At 35.1% G+C, this 18,955-nt stretch overlaps 1 protein-coding gene across 1 annotated transcript; it reads left to right on the top strand.

Moving 5' to 3' along the window:
* Positions 1-225: 225 nt before the first annotated feature.
* LOC149798622 (uncharacterized) lies at positions 226-18,530 on the top strand. Its single transcript, XM_089957454.1, has 2 exons — positions 226-337; positions 17,061-18,530. The coding sequence occupies exons 1-2, from the start codon at positions 335-337 to the stop codon at positions 18,102-18,104; spliced, it is 1,047 nt and encodes a 348-aa protein (XP_089813580.1). The 5' UTR covers positions 226-334; the 3' UTR covers positions 18,105-18,530.
* The last annotated feature ends 425 nt before the right edge of the window (positions 18,531-18,955 follow it).

The raw sequence follows: 18,955 nt of genomic DNA on the forward strand, positions 1-18,955 counted from the left end.
AGTCCATTTTTGAAAGATAGGTATGGAGGAGAGGATCCAATTTTTATTATTCATCATTGTAAGCTATCAACGATACGTTGAATATTAAAATTGCAAGAACATAGCTTGAAAATATTTATAATTGTTGAAGGGATGAAGCCCTTGCAAATATTGTTCTGAAACGAAAGGTCAGTCTGTGATCATTGCTATATCTATCCCTGTTATTGAAACATCACCCCAATTTCTCCAGACAGCGGATGTGACACACTAGTAAGTAAAGAAAGTCAATGTGCAAGCAGTGCTCTGAGAAAGTTTCTTCGTTGACATTTGAGAATTTCTGAAGTTTTTTCTTAAAATGGTAAGTAAAACTTTGACACCAATTGTAATGCATATACTATAAATAAGCTGAGAACCATAACAGTTCTATTTTCTCTAAAACTGCACAAATTATATCCCGATCCGAATTTGCGTTGTCTCTGGCAGTAGTAACTGGTTCGGAGTAATACTGAAAGACAAACAAACGAGACATCGAATCGAAAGGCCTAACCTTAAGGCATGATATTTGCACGAATAAAGAATTTAAAACATTTTGGTAAATATTGAAGTCATTGTTACAAACGGTGAAATGCCAAAGATATGAAATTTTAAAAATAGATTCCAAAACGCATTCTGCTCTCTTGTTTTTTTTTATTGCTCTGTTTGCTTGTAATATTTTATTTGATACCTGACTATACATTAAATTGTTTTAGTGTTTTTTAAATGACGTTCGAATATCATGCAAGTTTAAATTTGTTTGCTAGAAAGACCCACTCATTAAGTGTCTGTTGAAAGCTCCAGCTTGTGATATAAGTGAAACGATAATTAAAAAAGAGCAACGAACCCACACCCATTGATTGGGACTAGAACATTACTAGTATAGGAAAGGTTATCTTCCCAAACGAATATACTAATTGTACAAAGCATACCTGACAACCAATTTGATCGATATTGAGTAAGTTACCTCCAAGACTTCTGGTTAAAATCAACAAGAAGTGAAATGTTTTTATTTATACGAGGCATAAAATGTTTGATATCAAAACACAAACAGCATATATCACTGAATTGACTATTGCGCCAGTATGAAGTCATGTGCAAGTGGTTTTTCGTTGTGCTTACTGATGTGATACACATTCTTGATTGTGTATCAACAATGTACCTAATACCCAGCTGTAGACTCGTGTATCGTATCAGCTACAGTTGTTGTTGAGTTTAATTATAGTGGCTTGCGCACAATTGTGCATGTGACACTTTTTTCTGACTGCACCGCAGCCTGCTAGTTGTTCCTGGGGAAGGGAATGGCGCCACCTCCCCCAGGCTGTTATGGGTTCAAGGAACCCTGATGGTTTGGCCTCAATCTGTGGGTCCATAAAGGTCCCTTACAGTTGAATGGTTGGCTGTCATTAGTGGGAAGGAGAGCTCGGGAACGGTCCTGGCTGCTTCACATCGCTGGTTTCTTGTTGCATTTGCCTGGGGTTTCTTGAGTTGTTTTTTTTTTTTCTTTCGTTTATTTTTTTTTTCTTTTTCTTTCTTGAAAATGATCTAAAAAGGATGGGTGTTCTATGCTGTTTACAGAGGTTGTTAGCAAAAATCTTGTATGAAGCGAGATTTTCAAGGTTATTATGGTATTACTGGTCGAGGTGTTTAGGGTGCGCTTCCTACGTTATGTTAGTTATAAGTTTTTAGATCTTGCCTCTTTAAGTTATTTATTTATTAATGTTTTTAGAGATTGAATGTTATTTATACTTTATTTAGCAAGAGTCCTAGCCGATTACACGGTTCGTTAAGGACATCTAGGACAGGAGTCCTAGCTGATTACTCGGTTTGTTAAGGACATCTAGGGCATCCGATTTTGCGGTTTCCTTAGTTTTTGATAAGTGCTTCGTAAGTGAATCATTTATTAATATTTTTATAAAATTGAATGGTATGTTGTGGGTTTTTATGTTGGGGCTTCTAAATTTATTTAGCTAGTTACTGTGTCTTTTGGTTTTGTGGGGATAGTAATTATAATTTGTTCCTAAGTCCTGCTGAGTCTATGAACTTATTTATATTTTTATATGCTGATTGTTTATTTTTATTAGAGTCCATAAGTAACTCTGGGTATGTGTGTGGTGATCCAATCTCTTTTTGCTTTTTGATAAATATTTTCCTAGCTGGTTGATATTTTTGGCATATATTGAATACGTGGTGCAGATCTTCGGTGGTGTGGCAGTTAAAGCAGTTAATGGTTGCTGGTTTGGGTCCCATAAACCTTCTAAAAATGCTTGCTAGTTTAGTTTTTCCAGTTATTATCCTGTTTATGGTTTTCTTTTCTAAATAGGTACCCTTAGGTAGCTCTATGTTCCTATCTACGGTTTTTGGGGTTTCATGGTGCTTTTTACCTTTTGTGGAGGAGTTCAAAAATTCTTGTCATTTTTGGTCTATATATGTTTGTGCGAAGCTTAGTGCTTCTGTAGAGCTATAGTTAAGCTTGATAGAGTTTTGATCTCTTAGTTTGGTTTGTGTAACTTTATCTGCTGTTTCGTTGCCAGAGATTCCAATGTGCGACGGTATCCACAAGAGCTCGACTAATTGATGTGCTATGGTGATATCGTCGATTAATTGGCATGCTCTGTCGAGGAATTGTTCCCTAGAGTGTGTATTGCGATTTTGGATCGATTTGATAACGCTTAGGGAATCGCTTATAATGACTGCTTTAGGTATTTGATTGTCTTTGATCCGTTGTAGTGATTCAAGTATAGCCCAGAATTCAGTGGTGTAAATGGAGCAATAGTCAGATAATCTGGATCCCGTTTGTATATTGAATTCAGGGATGACTATTGCTGCTGCTGTTCTTGGTGGGTTGTTTGTTTTTGATCGATCTGTATATATTTTAACATAGTCTGGGTATGTTTGGTTGATTTCGTTTACCAGTACAGGTTTTAGTAAGTTTTCTTGTCCTTCTTTATTGCCTAATTTGGTAGCTTCAGTGTTAATCCTTGGTGGTTTTTGTAACCATGGTGATTTGTTCTAGTATGTATTGTTTGTTACCTGTTTTTTTTAGCAGAGGTATCTTTTCTCTTAGTTCAAGGATTACTTTGTCACTTGGTGTGGTGGGTATGATTTTGGGTTTGAAGACAACTTTACACTTGTTTATAGCTATTTTGGTGGGATGGTTTTCTGGGTGGGTATCTAATCGAATGGAGTATCGGAGGAGCAGTTCTTGCCTACGTAATTTTAAGGGTAGTTCTCCTGTTAGTGTTTGTAGTTCTTCTAATAATGTTTAGGGGAGTGTTCCTGTGTATAATAGTAAGGCTTTTCTCTCGATAGTGTCAAGTTTTTGTAGTACAGGTTGCTTAGCCGAGTTATATGCTTGGCAACCGTAATCCAGTTGTGATCTAATTAGGGTTTTATATATCGTGAAATTGAGATCTTTGTTACAATTCTGGGTGAGTTGTTCAATGTTCTGTTTCCATGTGAGGTGGTTGTCAAAGAATATTCCTAGGAATTGTACTACTGTTACGTATTTGATTAATTGATTTTGTATATAGAAGTTTGGATAGACTAGGTTGTTATTTCGTTTGGGGGTGAATATAATTGCCACATATTTTTCATGAGATATTTTGAAACCCCATTTGTCCGCCCATCTCCCTATGTTGTCTAGGCTCTGCTGGATTTCTTTAACTACTGTTTTATTGGCAGGATTTCCATTCCTCCATATGCCACTATCATCTGCAAGCTGTGACAAGTTTATTTTTGTGGAGGCTGCATTGAGGTCAAGGTCGTTTACCATTAGGTGAAATAGTAGGGGACTTATTACACTGCCTTGCGGTGTTCCATTTTCAAGTGAAAATTCTTCCGAATGGGTGTTGCCTATTCTTGTGGTAATTTTCCGGCCTGTGAGGAAATCGCCAATCCAGTTGAACAAGCGTCCAGTTATTCCAAATTGGTTTAATTTGGCCATTAGTCCATTGGTCCATACTTGGTCGAACGCTTTTTCTAGGTCTAGAAAAACCGCTATGAGGTTGCGATCGGTTCTCCTATGTGAGTTAAAAGCGAGTTTGATGTCTGTTTCCAATCTGAGAAGTTGGTCAGTGGTGGACCGTTTGTTCCGAAAGCCATATTGATTTATGGAGAGTAAGTTATTGGTTTCTAGGTGGTGTTTTAACCTTTTTGTGATTATTGTCTCCATTATTTTGCAAATATTTTTTGTAAGGGAGATGGGTCGGTACGAATTTATGTTGTTGGGATCTTTACCTAGCTTGGGGATTGGTATTACTATGGCCTGTTTCCATTTGGTAGATAGTTGGCCTTTATCCCATATCCTATTAAAGAGTTTGATTATGGCTATTGTTATATTGATAGGTAGTTTTTTTAATAGATAATGTATCGTAACTGATCCTTACCAGGGGATGTTTCGTTTTAGGATCGTAGGGCTACCTCCCATTCATGTACTGTGATGTCGCTATTTAGGTGAGATTCTTTTGTTCCTTGGTCTTGAAACATTTGAGGTTGGGTTATCTCCATTAGTTTTTGTGTTCTTGAAAGTTTCTGGTGTGGTTATTGTTGCTACTCATGTTCGAAAAATGCTTCGCTAGGAGGTCTGCCTTATTTTTATTTGTTATGGCATTTTTAATTTTTGGGGCTGAGGTAGTTGCTTTTCCTTTTATGGCTTTTATATTGTCCCATATTTGTTTTGAGTTTGATTTTAGACTCAGTTTAGAGCAAAAGGTTTGCCATATATTAATTTTAGCAGTTTTTATAGTTTGTTTTAGTGCTTTTTCTTTATCTTTATATTGCTGGAAGTAGACAGAATTTTTGGTGCGTTTATATTTATTTAAGGCCCTTTTTGTCTTTATGTGCTGTAGTGCACTATTTAGTCCACCATGGTACAGGGTTTTTATTTTGGATATTAGTTGTCTTTGGGATGCATCGGTTAGCTGCTTCTATAATTGTGTCTGTTATGTTATCATAATACATGTCAATATTTGGGCTTTCTAAGTTGTTTGGATTTACTCTAGCTAGTAATAATTGGAATTGGTTCCAGTCTGCCTGTTGGTACCTCCATTTAGGTGGGGTTTCGTTTGGAATGTGTTGAGTTTTTATTGAATATTGATTGTGTTGGGGAAATGGTCACTTCCTAACGTATCTTCTTGATCCACCCACCAATTTGTGATTTCAGCCAATTTTGGGGTAGTGATGGTTAGGTCTATGGCTGAGAGAGTGCCATCCTCAGGGTTTGATCTAGTGTTTGATCCATCATTTAAGATGACCAGATTGTTCTCAGTTATCCATTTTTCAACCATTTTCCCTCTTTGATCTTTCTTTGTATCTCCCCATAATTCACTGTGTGCGTTGAAGTCGCCACAGATAATTAGATTGTTGTTGTTGTTATTAGTGATTGCCCTTAGTGAGATTAGGTTGGTAGGGCAGAAGGTACCCCCTGGGTCGTATGCATTTATTATTTGAATGTTTGTGGTTCCTATATTTATCATTACTGACATTATTTCGATGCTATTATTGATGTTTAGGTTAGGGGATACTTCTATTATTTCATAGTAGATTAGTGTATCTATCAAAAAATTTGCTAGTCCACCTCCTTTCTGCCCCTTGGGTCTGTGTTTTAAAGATTCCCTGGGTATAACCTTGTAGTTTGGACAGGCGTTTGTGTTCTTGTGTTATGAGGGTTTCCTATAGGCAGATTACGTCTGGTTTTACGGCCGTATTATTCAGTTTGTTCTGCAGTTCTGATAGGTTTTTAAAGATACTCTGCAGTTCCATTGCCAGATGGTGATTTTATTATATTTTGTACTATCCATTTTTGACGTTGTCTTTATCTGTTAGTCTTGTGGTTTTGAGGGTTCTCATTATGCTACTGAGATCTTGTATTGGGGTTCCTGTTGTTAGGTTCATTACTTCCTGTATTAATTCTGTGTTGGGGTGTGTGTTAGGTTTGGGGATGTTTGGGGTGACAGCTTTGTTTGTATCTGGAATGTTATCAGGGTGGTTTTGGTTTGTTACAATGTGGGTTGTAGTTTTTGGTTCTTTTGTTTCCTGATTCGAGGGTATGTTTTGTGGTGCAATGTTTTCCCTTCTGATTCTGTGTGGAGAGTTTTGGTGCTCATTGATTGTTTCAGAGGTAGATTTTGGTGTGTTTGGTTTGTTGTTACAAATAATGTTTATGGCAGATTGGTAGGTGACGTGTTTTTCGTTCATTAAGTCCACTATTTGTTTCTCTTTTATTGTAAATCTGCATTCCGCCGATCTAGGACAATGGTTTTCTTTACAGTTAGCACATTTTTGTTTAGTTGTGTGGCATTCTCCTTTGTGTGGACCTCCGCAGTACTTACATCTTGGTTTGAATCTACATCTGAGGGCATAGTGTCCCCAGTATAGGCATTTGGTGCACAATTTTGGCCTATTTATGTAGTTTTCCAGCTTATGGTACACTCCTGACTGTCCTAATTTTATTATTGAGGGTATTGGCTCGGTAGCCTCTGTAATTGCTTTGTTTGTTTCTTGTCCCTTGTGATTTTTAAGACGATAGACTTTGGTGATCTTTGTTCCATTTGCTGTGAGTTTATGAAGTAGGAGTTCATTGCTTATGTCCTTGTTGTATCCGTTTGGTGCTATTACTTTTTTAAAGATAGTGGTTTTAGTGGGTTCAGCCAGATTAGTTGTGGTTTCACTGCGTTTGGAGTTCGAAGTGACTCGTGTTTTCCTTTGAGTGATATGGTGTCTCTCTACTTTGATCTTTATTGGGCCTATAGTTTCAATTTGGATGAATTTTTGCACCTGTTGAATTGTGCTGCATTGGACAATCAGGTAATTTCGCCTTGGTCTTATCAGTTTGAATTGTCCAGTGTGATTTTTGACCAGTGCTGTCATAATACTATTGGTACTTAGACTAGTAATCATGTTGCACCTGCTGCTTATGTATATGGTGTGTTCGCTGGAATGATAATTGTGAATTTTGTTTTGGGGGTTTTGTTGTTGTTTTATTTCCTGTTTTGAGTTAACCTTCCTTGGGGGTGTTGGTTGTTTTTAGGTTTTAGCGGGCCCTTGCCTTTACTATGGTATGTTTTTGGGGGTTTTGGAGTTGTTTGGGGTCTTTGGGTTGCCTTATTAGTGATGCTGCTGGTCAGTTTGGTAGTGTCTAATTCATTGGATTATTTCCCATAGGTTGGTGGTTCCCTTGGTGTTATTATCCCAGATGGTCCAGGAGTTTTGGCTTGAGCGTATAGTTTCTTTCCTAATGTTTTGATTTATTGTTGTTTGCTTGATTTCCTGTTGTTGGTTTGTTTGCATGTTTCTAGGATTGGTTATTTCATTTTGGTGAATTTTGTGGTGCTGGTTATGGTTATGTGGTCTAGTTGTGGGGAGTTTAAGGTATGTAGGTTACTGTCAAATTCATTTGTTAGGTTTGGAATAGTGGTGTCTGTATCTTCATTTGTGTGTGGTTTTTCCGTTTCCTTGAAGAGGATTGGGGATAGTTTTGGCATTGTATTGATATTGTTCCCTGGAGTGTAGTTTTGTATTTCTAGTAGTTTCTGTTGGTGGGGTGGGGGTGTTAGTTATGTTTGCTGGTTTGTGGTTTGTTTGGTCTGTGTTTGTGAACAGAATTTGGGGTCCCAGTGTGATGTTGGTTGAATTGGAGTTTTGCTGTGGTTGGTACGACTTGCGTTAATCTTGCTTGTTTTATATGCTTTATTGGTACTGTTTGGAGTTGTGATACATCCATTATTTTTACTGATTTGTTGATAGGGTTGTTTGGTGGCTTGTATGTTTGCGTGTTTGGATTGAATAGAGCCATTTGTTTGGACCTAGTTTGCATTCTTCTACTTAAATTGCGTCTAGCATTGAATGATGACTCATCTTTTGTTTTTGTCCTAACTCCCAGTCTGCTCCTCCGCTCCAAGTCTCTCCTTTGTTCCTTTGTTTTCTGTTACGTGTTCCTGTCGTTCCTTTGTTGAGAGTTCCTTTGTTCTGTGCACTTCCTTTGTTCACGGCTTGGCGGGTTGCTAATCGTTTCCTCTTCTTAGTATTATTTCTTTGCTCTTGTTTTCCTGTTCCTTTCTTCTATGTTAATTGGTGATGGTGGTGGACGTAATCAGTAGAACTTTTAAAATTATACACGAATCCGGTTTTACACAGTAAACAAATCAAGCAAACTGAGAGAGAGTTTTCAAACTGTTGTGCATACATGTAAATGTATACACAAGAAAGAGAAAGGGGCAATCAAATGGATATCCTACTCATCGTCGATGGAGGCAGTTTGTCAAGATTATCGTCATCTCAAGTGTATAAACACATCAATAAAATGTACTTTTATAAACCTCACTTTTCCTCATTTGCTACAGAACTAAACTTACACGAACACAAAATAATTTACAGTAAAGTAGATAATACAATAGACAGAATGCCTGAAAATGATTGTTTTAAAATTTAAAAACGTACATCTTCAGAATAAATGACCCGTATGTTGCATATTATAAGTTTGAAAGTGTCGCTTTACCAAGTTATTTGCAAACAAGACTTGAATAGTTCATTGAAGAAAAAAAGCAGCTATAAAAGTAGTTGATATACCATCAACATTTTTTGTTCATAACGAATCAACTGAAAAAGTTTTTGAATGTATAGGATTCAGTGAAACAGACTGCATAACAGAAGTTTAACCAGCATTTGCACAAAGCTACAGAAGCTGTATACAAAGAGTTTATGCTTAGAAACAGTTCTGAATTGGTTTTCATAAAAAAAAAGATAAGAAGCATTTCAATGACACAAACACATTCCATATTTGTAAATCGGAAAGTACTAGATCACATTCATTTAACTGGTAAATGCCGAGAGGCCCATCACATAACGGATGCAGTTGAATTACAAATATCCAGATTATACACCACGCAAGCTGTCAGCAATGATTATCACCTGATTATTAGAACATGAATATGAAAAAATGCTGTAAAATATATTTAGTTTTGTAAGGATTGTGTATTTTATAACATTGCAAACGACGAACAGAATTTGTCATTCAGAGGAAAATCATATTTTTATATAGTTTTCGGATCATGCAAGAATCACGAAAATGATGAAACATTTTGCAGGAACAAAAAGTAACAAAATCATAGGCATAACGCTAGTTTGAAAATGAGTAAAATGGAATTATAATTACATAAGACTACAGTTTGCTCCTAATATCTGAATGATGAATTAGATGAGGAATTTACATGATGTTAATGTCCTAACTAAATCATGAATACCATGTTGATTGCGAATTTGATGCTAAGGCAGTTGACACTGATGGAGGTAAAATGAAATATGACGAAGAATTAGATAGGTCAAGGTCATTCATTATGGACCTTGACATGAACAATTTATGTCAAGGTCATTCATTGTGGACCTTGACATGAACAATTTATTGCTTTGCCTGACGCCTTTTAATTCAGGTCGAGCCTTACGAAGCTAATTAAACAATAAATTCAAGTCAACCTATTGTCTTGGATCGACGAAAAAATGTTTTGTGATGCTTTAGAAGTAGATTCGGTGGCTACTACATATTTACACGAATCTTTTGAATACTACCAAATAACATTTAAAATGTAATTCTTCAAGAATGTGAATTATCACCATTCTAAAGGAATTGGCATAAGAAAAGGTGCAAACTCTTTATTACCAAAATTATTATGCACGCAAAAAAACAAAGATATTTTTTGTCGTAACCATTATTTTAAGTAATATTTTCAGTGCAGTTTGAAACCAAAGAACATAAACAGAGGAATGTTATTTGATCCTTCTTGTGTTTCGTTAAAAATCATGCGCTAAAAGCAAACAATTACTTTGGAAAGGACTAAATCTTATTTATGATTTTGTGTTCGGTAAACAGAGATACAGTCCACGCTAGATAACAAATGTCAAAATATATACTGACGAACATAAATATTTAAAACATCATATTGCTGTGCAATTTGCAAGATGGATGGACCAGGACAAATTTTGTGAGTTAGATTAAAAAGTAAGAAGAATGTCGAAGTATCCAAACAAATTTATGATGATTTTACACGGCTGGAAGTAAGAAAATGTGTTCAAGACAAATATGGGAATAAAATGAGGATGGTAATACGGATTTATTACGTAAATATGTAGAGACAGTTCAGATTTACAATAACATAAAGAATAACATTCTAACATTAGTAATGACGAAAAGATCATATATGTGATGTTCTACAAATAAATACGAAGACACCAGGTCTTTTCAGATACCGATATAAATATTTTTCTTGCTTTAGCAGTGAGCTGTATGCTTTTATAACCGGAAAAGATAGAACAAAGTATGCAAGGGTATATTCAAACGCGTGATGAAGAATAATCGGATATTAGGGACGGATAAGGATTGTATATTTAATCAAAATGTTAATCATGAAATTAAAATGGATTTAATTCGATGATGTTATCCTAATGTTAAGTTGAATAAGGTTGCATATAGTATGTATAATGAAACATGTTATTTAATTCATAACATGAGCACTTTTCCATATGGTCACATTCATTCTGCCTCAAGAAGTTTACGTTCGACCATTATGGAATTTAGTATTACCTTGTAATCAAATGGGTATTCCAACCAATTTTTGTCGTTTTCATTGTTGCCCAGAATCGCAAATTAAAGACCCAACCAAATGTTATTTGTAAACTTGTTTATTTTATTTTAACCCTTTCAAAAAAAATTATCAAGGATTTTATATTATTTCAATGCACATGTATTCGGTAAATATAACTTATAGCGACTGCCATAAATCAATATGTGACATAAATAGATAAGGACAAAAAGAAACTAGAAAAAGCATAAGGTTTTCAAACACTAGTAATAGTGAAAATGAAAAGAAGAATAATGAAAATGATTGTTTTCGAAAATTAAATTTAATACTTAGTTTAATTAATCCTTTATTTGAGTACATCAGTTGTTGACAAATTTAAATACTCCTGAAAGTACACGTCATTTTTTTCCATGCATTTTTTATCCAAAAGAACAAGTAGCCTCTAAAATACTGGAACTATTACTTGAAGCACTATACAAATAAATCAGAGGTTTTATTACACCCGTTAAATCAAGACAGGTAGACAGGAAAGAACGAAATGCACGGATATGTGAACTTTGTGTAAATAATGAGACTGACAATTGCCATCATGCGTTCTGTCTCACTTAGAACATCTTATATTGATCCTTATTATTGACGGAAATCATGTACAAACTACTTCAATTACTCCAAAATGAAGATTTATCAACTCTAAAACACCTAGGCAAATATGTGTTTAATGCTTTCCAACTTACACTATCTTGTCTTGCAATTTAGTTCTCTCTCTCTCTCTCTCTCTCTCTCTCTCTCTCTCTCTCTCTCCGTGTCTCCCACTATCTTTCTCTCTCTGAGGATTTATGTGCACATGGGTTTTTATGGCCATTATTCATTCATTGATACAACATTGCATTGTAAATTAATTATGTATTATACTATATGCTCGTTTTGCTTGCATATGTGATATCAATAAAATTCCGTTCTGTTCTATTCTATTAGTTGTTAATGTATCATTCTGAATGGGACACTATCTACAGCAGAGTACAGAAGTTCACATTTCACTAATTTTCGACAAAGCCACTGCATCAACATCTTGTCTATCAAGTCTCATTATACATGCAAAAGCATATCAGGTAAATAATCCCATAATTGCAGAGCTAAGCAAGTATAAGCTTTCTCAAAACCACGGATAATCAGGTCAGATCTTTCACTCATTGTCTCGTGAGCTGCAATTGTCATTGCAGCGTGAATTAGCTTGATTAATGAGGTTGCAGGGTTCACTAATGCAGTGTACTAGCAAACTATTTACTTTTCCATTATGGTCTTCCGTTTTAGACGTGTAGCTTTAGCTGTTCTTTGTATTCTTTATTTATTGTCAATTCTAGCGGTTGAAATTAGTCACTAAATGAGACAGGTACAAAACAAAGGGAGAAATTCCTCTGTCTTTGAATTCAGTTAGCATCGTCGTACTTTGGTGGCGTAAGATTCCTTTGATGTTGAACAATCAGTCGAAAACGTGATTAAGTGATTGACCTTTACATGCGTGTTTTGTGCTCACATAGGTGGTAGTGTTCTTTTAGTGTTGTTGGCTGCATTGGTTTCCGTTGATGTTGGTGACTTGGACGAAATCGGTGTGTATGTATTCAACTTTACATGTCTTTGGTTTGTGCTCATACATGTGGTAGTATTGTTTTAAACATTCAAGTGACCACTCTTTGCATCATCATAGTTTTATCCTCTGGTTTTCTTTTTTGATGTTTGTAGGCAAATATGCAGACTTTGACAGGAGAAACCGCAAATTTAAGTACTCACGAAAATGTTGGGTTTTTGAAAAAATACAAAACCACGAAAATGAAACTCCAAATAAAATTAAAGATGCTATAGTATCTTATGTTAGTGCTAACGCTATTTTTGAAAATCAGCTACAAGCTGTCTTGCGCAAAAACATTGTCTCCATGTTGTCAAAAGGCATCAGAATTTACTTTTCTTGTTAGCATCAATGCAGTCAAGTAATCCCTTCAATATTGATTGAAATGGCTGGCTTGAAGACTTGTCGAATATATATATATATATATATATATATATATATATATATATATATATATATATATATATATATATATATCCTTTAACATGTCCAGTTTCTCGTTCACAATTTGTAGTCAATTTATGGTATAGATTTTATTTCATGTTATCCCTTTTCATTCTCTCTTTAATATATATTTTTATTCGATCAGGTAATTGCCTAATTTGTAGTTGCCTATTTGCATTTTTAGGTGAAGTATTTCGGTGCTTTTTGCTTGTTCAGATGTCTTCAATTTGTTTTGTTTAAGGTCTATTTTCAGAACCTTTTTTCGTCTCTGTGCGTCTACTATCTCCTGTAAAACCCAAATCTGACTTAATTAATTGAAAAATGGAAGAAAGTGGTGATAGCGACTTTGACTATTTTTTATGTGATTGTATACGGATACAAGGAAGATGATTCTCAATACAATCAATTAATCTAATAATATCCAACACTATTTTAATGACTCCAAAATATAGCAGATGGCAGAATTCACATACTTTTTAAGCACATTTTAAATATACATGAAACACAAGATATTTTCATCCAGTCTCATTTAAAAACTAAATGAAGAACTTTGTACTATCAAGAAATAGAAGATACTGGATAGAAAATTATGAACAGGATAGTCTAAATGTACGTTATTCTATAGGTGGCAGTAACTGCATCAAGAATTTCAGTTGAACATGTGACGGAACTAAATGGATGGATATCACCAAATATAAAGCAAACATCTCACGGACAAATGTTTGGTAGCTGTATACTTAAAAATAATTAGTATCTTAACACAAAAAGCCGCTAGAACCAACAGTAACTACAGGACACCCAATACATATTCCCGTGGAAACAGAGATGCTAGCAACTGATACAAGTGAGCCATTTCAACAGCCGCACCAAAGAAGTAGAGAGATAATTAAGAGGTATGAAAATTATAGAAATATTTAATTAAAAATCAGAACAATTGACATTGAACGTTGCAATTTGCTACGAAATATAGAGGACATAAAAACATAAATATAAAAGCTGCAAGTAAGGAAAATAAAATGCATGAACTGTAGCAAAGAACCGAATTTAAACGAGTACAGATACTGGGACATTAAAAACATCTGGAAAATAACTTTGGAGGCAACATTTTAAATATCATTTGAAAACTTTAAGAAGAATTAACATTATGTGGAACGTTGAAGGACCTTTTGTAAAGAACAGTGTTGCACTTGTCACTATGATTCAGATGTAGCTATATCCATAGCAAATTTTATTGTTGTTGTTTTGGGGCTTAACGCCTTTTCTTGGAGCAAACTAGGCTATACATGGAGGCCAGTATAATTGGAAGAGGATGAAACCCGGTACACTATGGAGGCTATAATTATTTGCATGTATTTTCTATTCTTCCTTGATGCAAAATGGCTGCTTGCAAGTGCTACTTTCATAATTCTATCAATGCATATTGTATTCTTCATTAATGCAGATTGTACGTGGCAGTTTGCAAGTGCTACTTTCCTTTTGCGTTATTGTCAATGGCTGCTTGCAAGTGCTACATTCATAATTCTAGTCATGAATTTTCTATTCTTCATTGATGCAAGCTGTAAATGGCTGCTTGAAAGTGCCTTGATCTACTTTCCTACTGCGTCATTGTATCTTGCAATTTGCCAACTACTGAATTGATTCTGTTTGTCGTATAGCAAATACTATGTAAGTTATTACAAATTTAAACATTCTTTTTAGATACTTGCTATATCACAAGTTACACAAATTGTACCTTCCAAAATCATGACTATAATGTAGTATCAAGTACGTTGCAAGTTAGAATCAAGGAAGTTTACATAAAATAATGCATCATTATGACAACAGATGGCGCTGTGACACGTCAATTTCTTACAATACGACTACTCCACTGACCCTAGCAACAAGAGGTTATACCACTTTACGGCATGTTTGGGCGTCTTATTAAAATATCATTAGAATTAAATTACAGCAGCTTATGTCTCAGAGTATTAACATTCGGAAGAGAGGTGGCCTGCAAGTAGCACAAAATAAATTAAATGTATCAAATTGTATTCAGTTAGATCTATTTACACAACTTTATATTTCCGCTGATCCTTCCCACCCCATTTTATATGAACATTTTGTCATTTTAATTTACCGCTGCCGCACGGTGGCAGAATAGGGTAGACGCTTACAAGCAAGATTTAAGGCCCTAATTTGTGTATATATTCTCATTCACAATGTTATCAGTTTAGAGCATATTTATTATTTTTAGAGAGCAGTGCAAGTTCTGCTTTTGTAGCAGTAAAGACCTAATAAGGTTTGAGCAAATTGCAGATAATTGCATCTCGAGGCCATGCTTTCATTTCTTCTTTTTTCACGAGAGAGAGAGTACATTACAGAGATGAGGATTATGTTTATTCTCAACCCTATGTAATTAAATTTTACTGTTAATCTGCAGTTTACAGTGGCAGTTTAATTATATATATACAAGAAAGCTTCTGAAGTCACAGATTGCTTGTTTCTTTTATGATCATGGAATTTGCTTATTCTAGCATTAGTTGTATTATTTTTATACATTTAAAGAACGATGCGAATACAGCAGTAAAAATAATAAAACAATCAATATTTCAATGGTATATTAAATCAACTCCTGCAACCCCCACCTTGATTACTAAATATTGTTTTACATGTTTTGTGATCTACGACTTTTAAATATATTTTAAAATGTTGTAATAAGAAGATTGTCACCAGTTTGTCTTTCTTGTCTACATAATACTTACCCATGTTCTCTTCTATTTTCTTTCGTTTTCTATTTGTAACGAATTTATTATAAACTACCTTTTGGCTGTTTGTCTAATATGTTGTGCTAAGTCCATATTTGTAGTGGTATGTTCATAGTGTAAAGATATATGATGACTTCTATGATGACTTCGTTCACGCTGTTGTTGTAACCAACAATGATGTTCTCATGGCCTTTTTACTAGGTAATAAAACTTTGCCATTGCCACCAACAGCATAGTTCAGTCTAACATTAGTCTAACATCAGTCTAACATCAACAGCGTAGTTCAGTCTAACATCAACAGCGTAGTTCAGTCTAACATCAGTCTAATGTCAACAGCATAGTTCAGTCTAACATTAGTCTAACATCAGTCTAACATCAACAGCGTAGTTCAGTCTAACATCAACAGCGTAGTTCAGTCTAACATCAGTCTAACATCAACAGCATAGTTCAGTCTAACATCAGTCTAACATCAACAGCATAGTTCAGTCTAACATCTAACATCAGTCTAACATCAACAGCGTAGTTCAGTCTAACATCAGTCTAACATCAACAGCATAGTTCAATCTAACATCTAACATCAGTCTAACATCAACAGCGTAGTTCAGTCTAACATCAGTCTAATATCAACAGCATAGTTCAGTCTAACATCTAACATCAGTCGAACATCAACAGCGTAGTTCAGTCTAACATCAGTCTAACATCAACAGCATAGTTCAGTCTAACATCTAACATCAGTCTAACATCAACAGCGTAGTTCAGTCTAACATCAGTCTAATATCAACAGCGTAGTTCAGTCTAATATCAGTCTAACATCAACAGCGTAGTTCAGTCTAACATTAGTCTAACATCAGTCTAACATCAACAGCGTAGTTCAGTCTAACATCAACAGCGTAGTTCAGTCTAACATCAGTCTAACATCAACAGCATAGTTCAGTCTAACATTAGTCTAACATCAGTCTAACATCAACAGCGTAGTTCAGTCTAACATCAACAGCGTAGTTCAGTCTAACATCTGTCTAACATCCACAGTGTAGTTCAGTCTAACATCAGTCTAACATCAACAGCGTAGTTCAGTCTAACATCAGTCTAACATCAACAGCCTAGTTCAGTCTAGCATCAAATCTGAAGTATTTTGATCGGTAGGGTATTTTGTTAAGCAAGAAATATTTCCTATACTACCTAAAGGTTTCCTTTGAAATTCGGTACCCAATACAAATATATAAAACATTGTTAATTCTTTATCGAATCGATGTCATGAGTAACATTGTAATCGTTTGAACAGTTCTATTTCTGTACAGTTTAGCCTAACATTATCGGAATTTGATATTACAATATCGGCGTTTCAATAATATTAAAATTTACAGGTTTTCAGCATCCACTTTTTGATTTGTCTTGTCCTGATATATGGTTCTGTTCAGATATATCCATCATTTCGGTACCGTTCTAATGAACCAATACTTGATCCACTTATTATAGTATTCCATGAAGCTATCACATCAAAGTAATTTGAAATATGACATAGCATACCGAAGCGCGAGTCTTACATTGCATCTTTAATGAAAATCTTGGAGGCGGCAGTAAAGTTTGACAAATATGTCAGTTAGTCATAGTAACAGAAAACGCCTGAAGCAACATAGTGATGTATCTTGTATCTACTTTCAGTGCTATTCCAGAGGCTGGATTATGTTCCAGAGAAAAGGATTCTTCCTCGTTTTCGCTATTTTGTCAACTTCCAGTTTTATATTAACGTGTTTTTTCCTCTACAACACGGCATATCGAGGGAATGTCAGCAACAAAATTATTGACAACGTACCAGCAATGGCCTTTGAAATGTTTGTTGACAAATTTATAAACAATAAGGTAAAGAGTACAGCAGAAAGTTGGATGAAAATGGAGACTCCTATCCTGACTTTGTTTACGTCTTGGGTACATAGACAAGATAAACATGTCGTCCAGAACAGAACAGTTCAAAACTGGATACATCTATGGCCACATATTCACCCTGTCCTTTTCACAAATGACACCGAATTAGGCGATATATGTCGTCGGAAAAGATGGAGCATACTTCCTCTAACACACACGGCGCTTGAAGGTGTACCTGTCGTTAAATACATGTATCTCGATGCAATGCGTCATTTCAACTCGACATTCTATGGTTTTGCCAATGCTGACATTCTTTTCAATGATGGACTCGTGAATACTCTTCTCACAATACGGCAATTTACGGAAGTGTATCGGGATCCACTTCTCATAACTGGCCTTAGAACCAATTTTGATTACAAGATTCCATGTAACGTCACCGATATGAGAAATATCAGCGAAGTGGCAGAGAAAGGCCAACTAGCCAATCCAATGTCTGCAGACTACTTTATCACAACAAGAGACTATCCATGGGGGAAAATGGAGGAAATTGTGATCGGTCGGAATCAAATAGACAATTGGATTATTAAGTTTTCTCAGTTGGAGAAGATATTTGTAATTAACTCAACACCCACTGTAATAGCTCTTCATCAAACGACCGAGACTGGAAACTTTGAGTCCGGGTCGAAACCAAATAAGTTCTATAATTCTATACTTATTAAGGAGCTAAGAAAAATTAAAATCAATCCACAGCAAGCTCGAGTAGGTTGTGCCGAGTTTGTGACAAATTTCACGAAATATGGACATATCCAAATAATGAGACAACCTCTTGCTAAACAGTGTTAAGGATTTCTGATGTAAATATATATGATTTTCAACATTGTCATTAATATATTTTAACAATATTTGTACATTTAGTTGTTTAGACAAATCACAATCCACAGTTTGAGACTCCTGTATAGCCACATGTTTCTAGCGTATTACGATGTGGTTGGCCTTAATGAATGGTTTCAGAAAATTTGTATTTAAATTAGCATTCTAGTTAGATCATTATGAAAGTTAGTGCAACTTGTTTGATAAATATGTGTGTAGTCTTGCCAGTATTGTGATAGGTGAGGCATAAATCGGAATGTTTTTCATTGCTTCTATCTGTAAAATTTGAACCACATTTTCTTCACAAATAATGTTTTGCCATCATATTTAACCTAAGCTTTTTTCATAGAGCGAAGTGCATCTCGATTTGTTGATTTCTGAAAATATAGCCAAAAAAGATTTAAGCGTCAATCAATGCGACATTGTACACAGCCTTCTTAATAGTAGCACGTGACCTTTTCTGTTCCTACAAGCCTCTTCAAGGTGCTCCAGGAGAAAAGTTAAATATTATTCTGCATTTTTACAAACTTATACACACAATTGAGACTGATGTAGGAGATCGGGATACGAAAATGGAGGTAGCTACAGGTATTCGTGACAAATAGGCTTTCATAGAGATATGCGAGTATAATATAAACACTACGATACATTCCCCATTTCATTTTATTTTAGCTAGATGTGTGACATGCAGCATAACAGAGCAAAACATCGATCTGATAGAGTTGAACCCAGTATTCACTATTTTTCTTCAGTAGAGCGAACTATTAAAATTCAAAAGTTCTTTATTTAGTAAACGTCTTTCATCACATGACTACCGTATTATT

Source organism: Sinohyriopsis cumingii, chromosome 5 (assembly GCF_028554795.1).
Source record: "Sinohyriopsis cumingii isolate HCF-2022 chromosome 5, ASM2855479v2, whole genome shotgun sequence".
NCBI lineage: Eukaryota > Metazoa > Mollusca > Bivalvia > Unionida > Unionidae > Sinohyriopsis > Sinohyriopsis cumingii.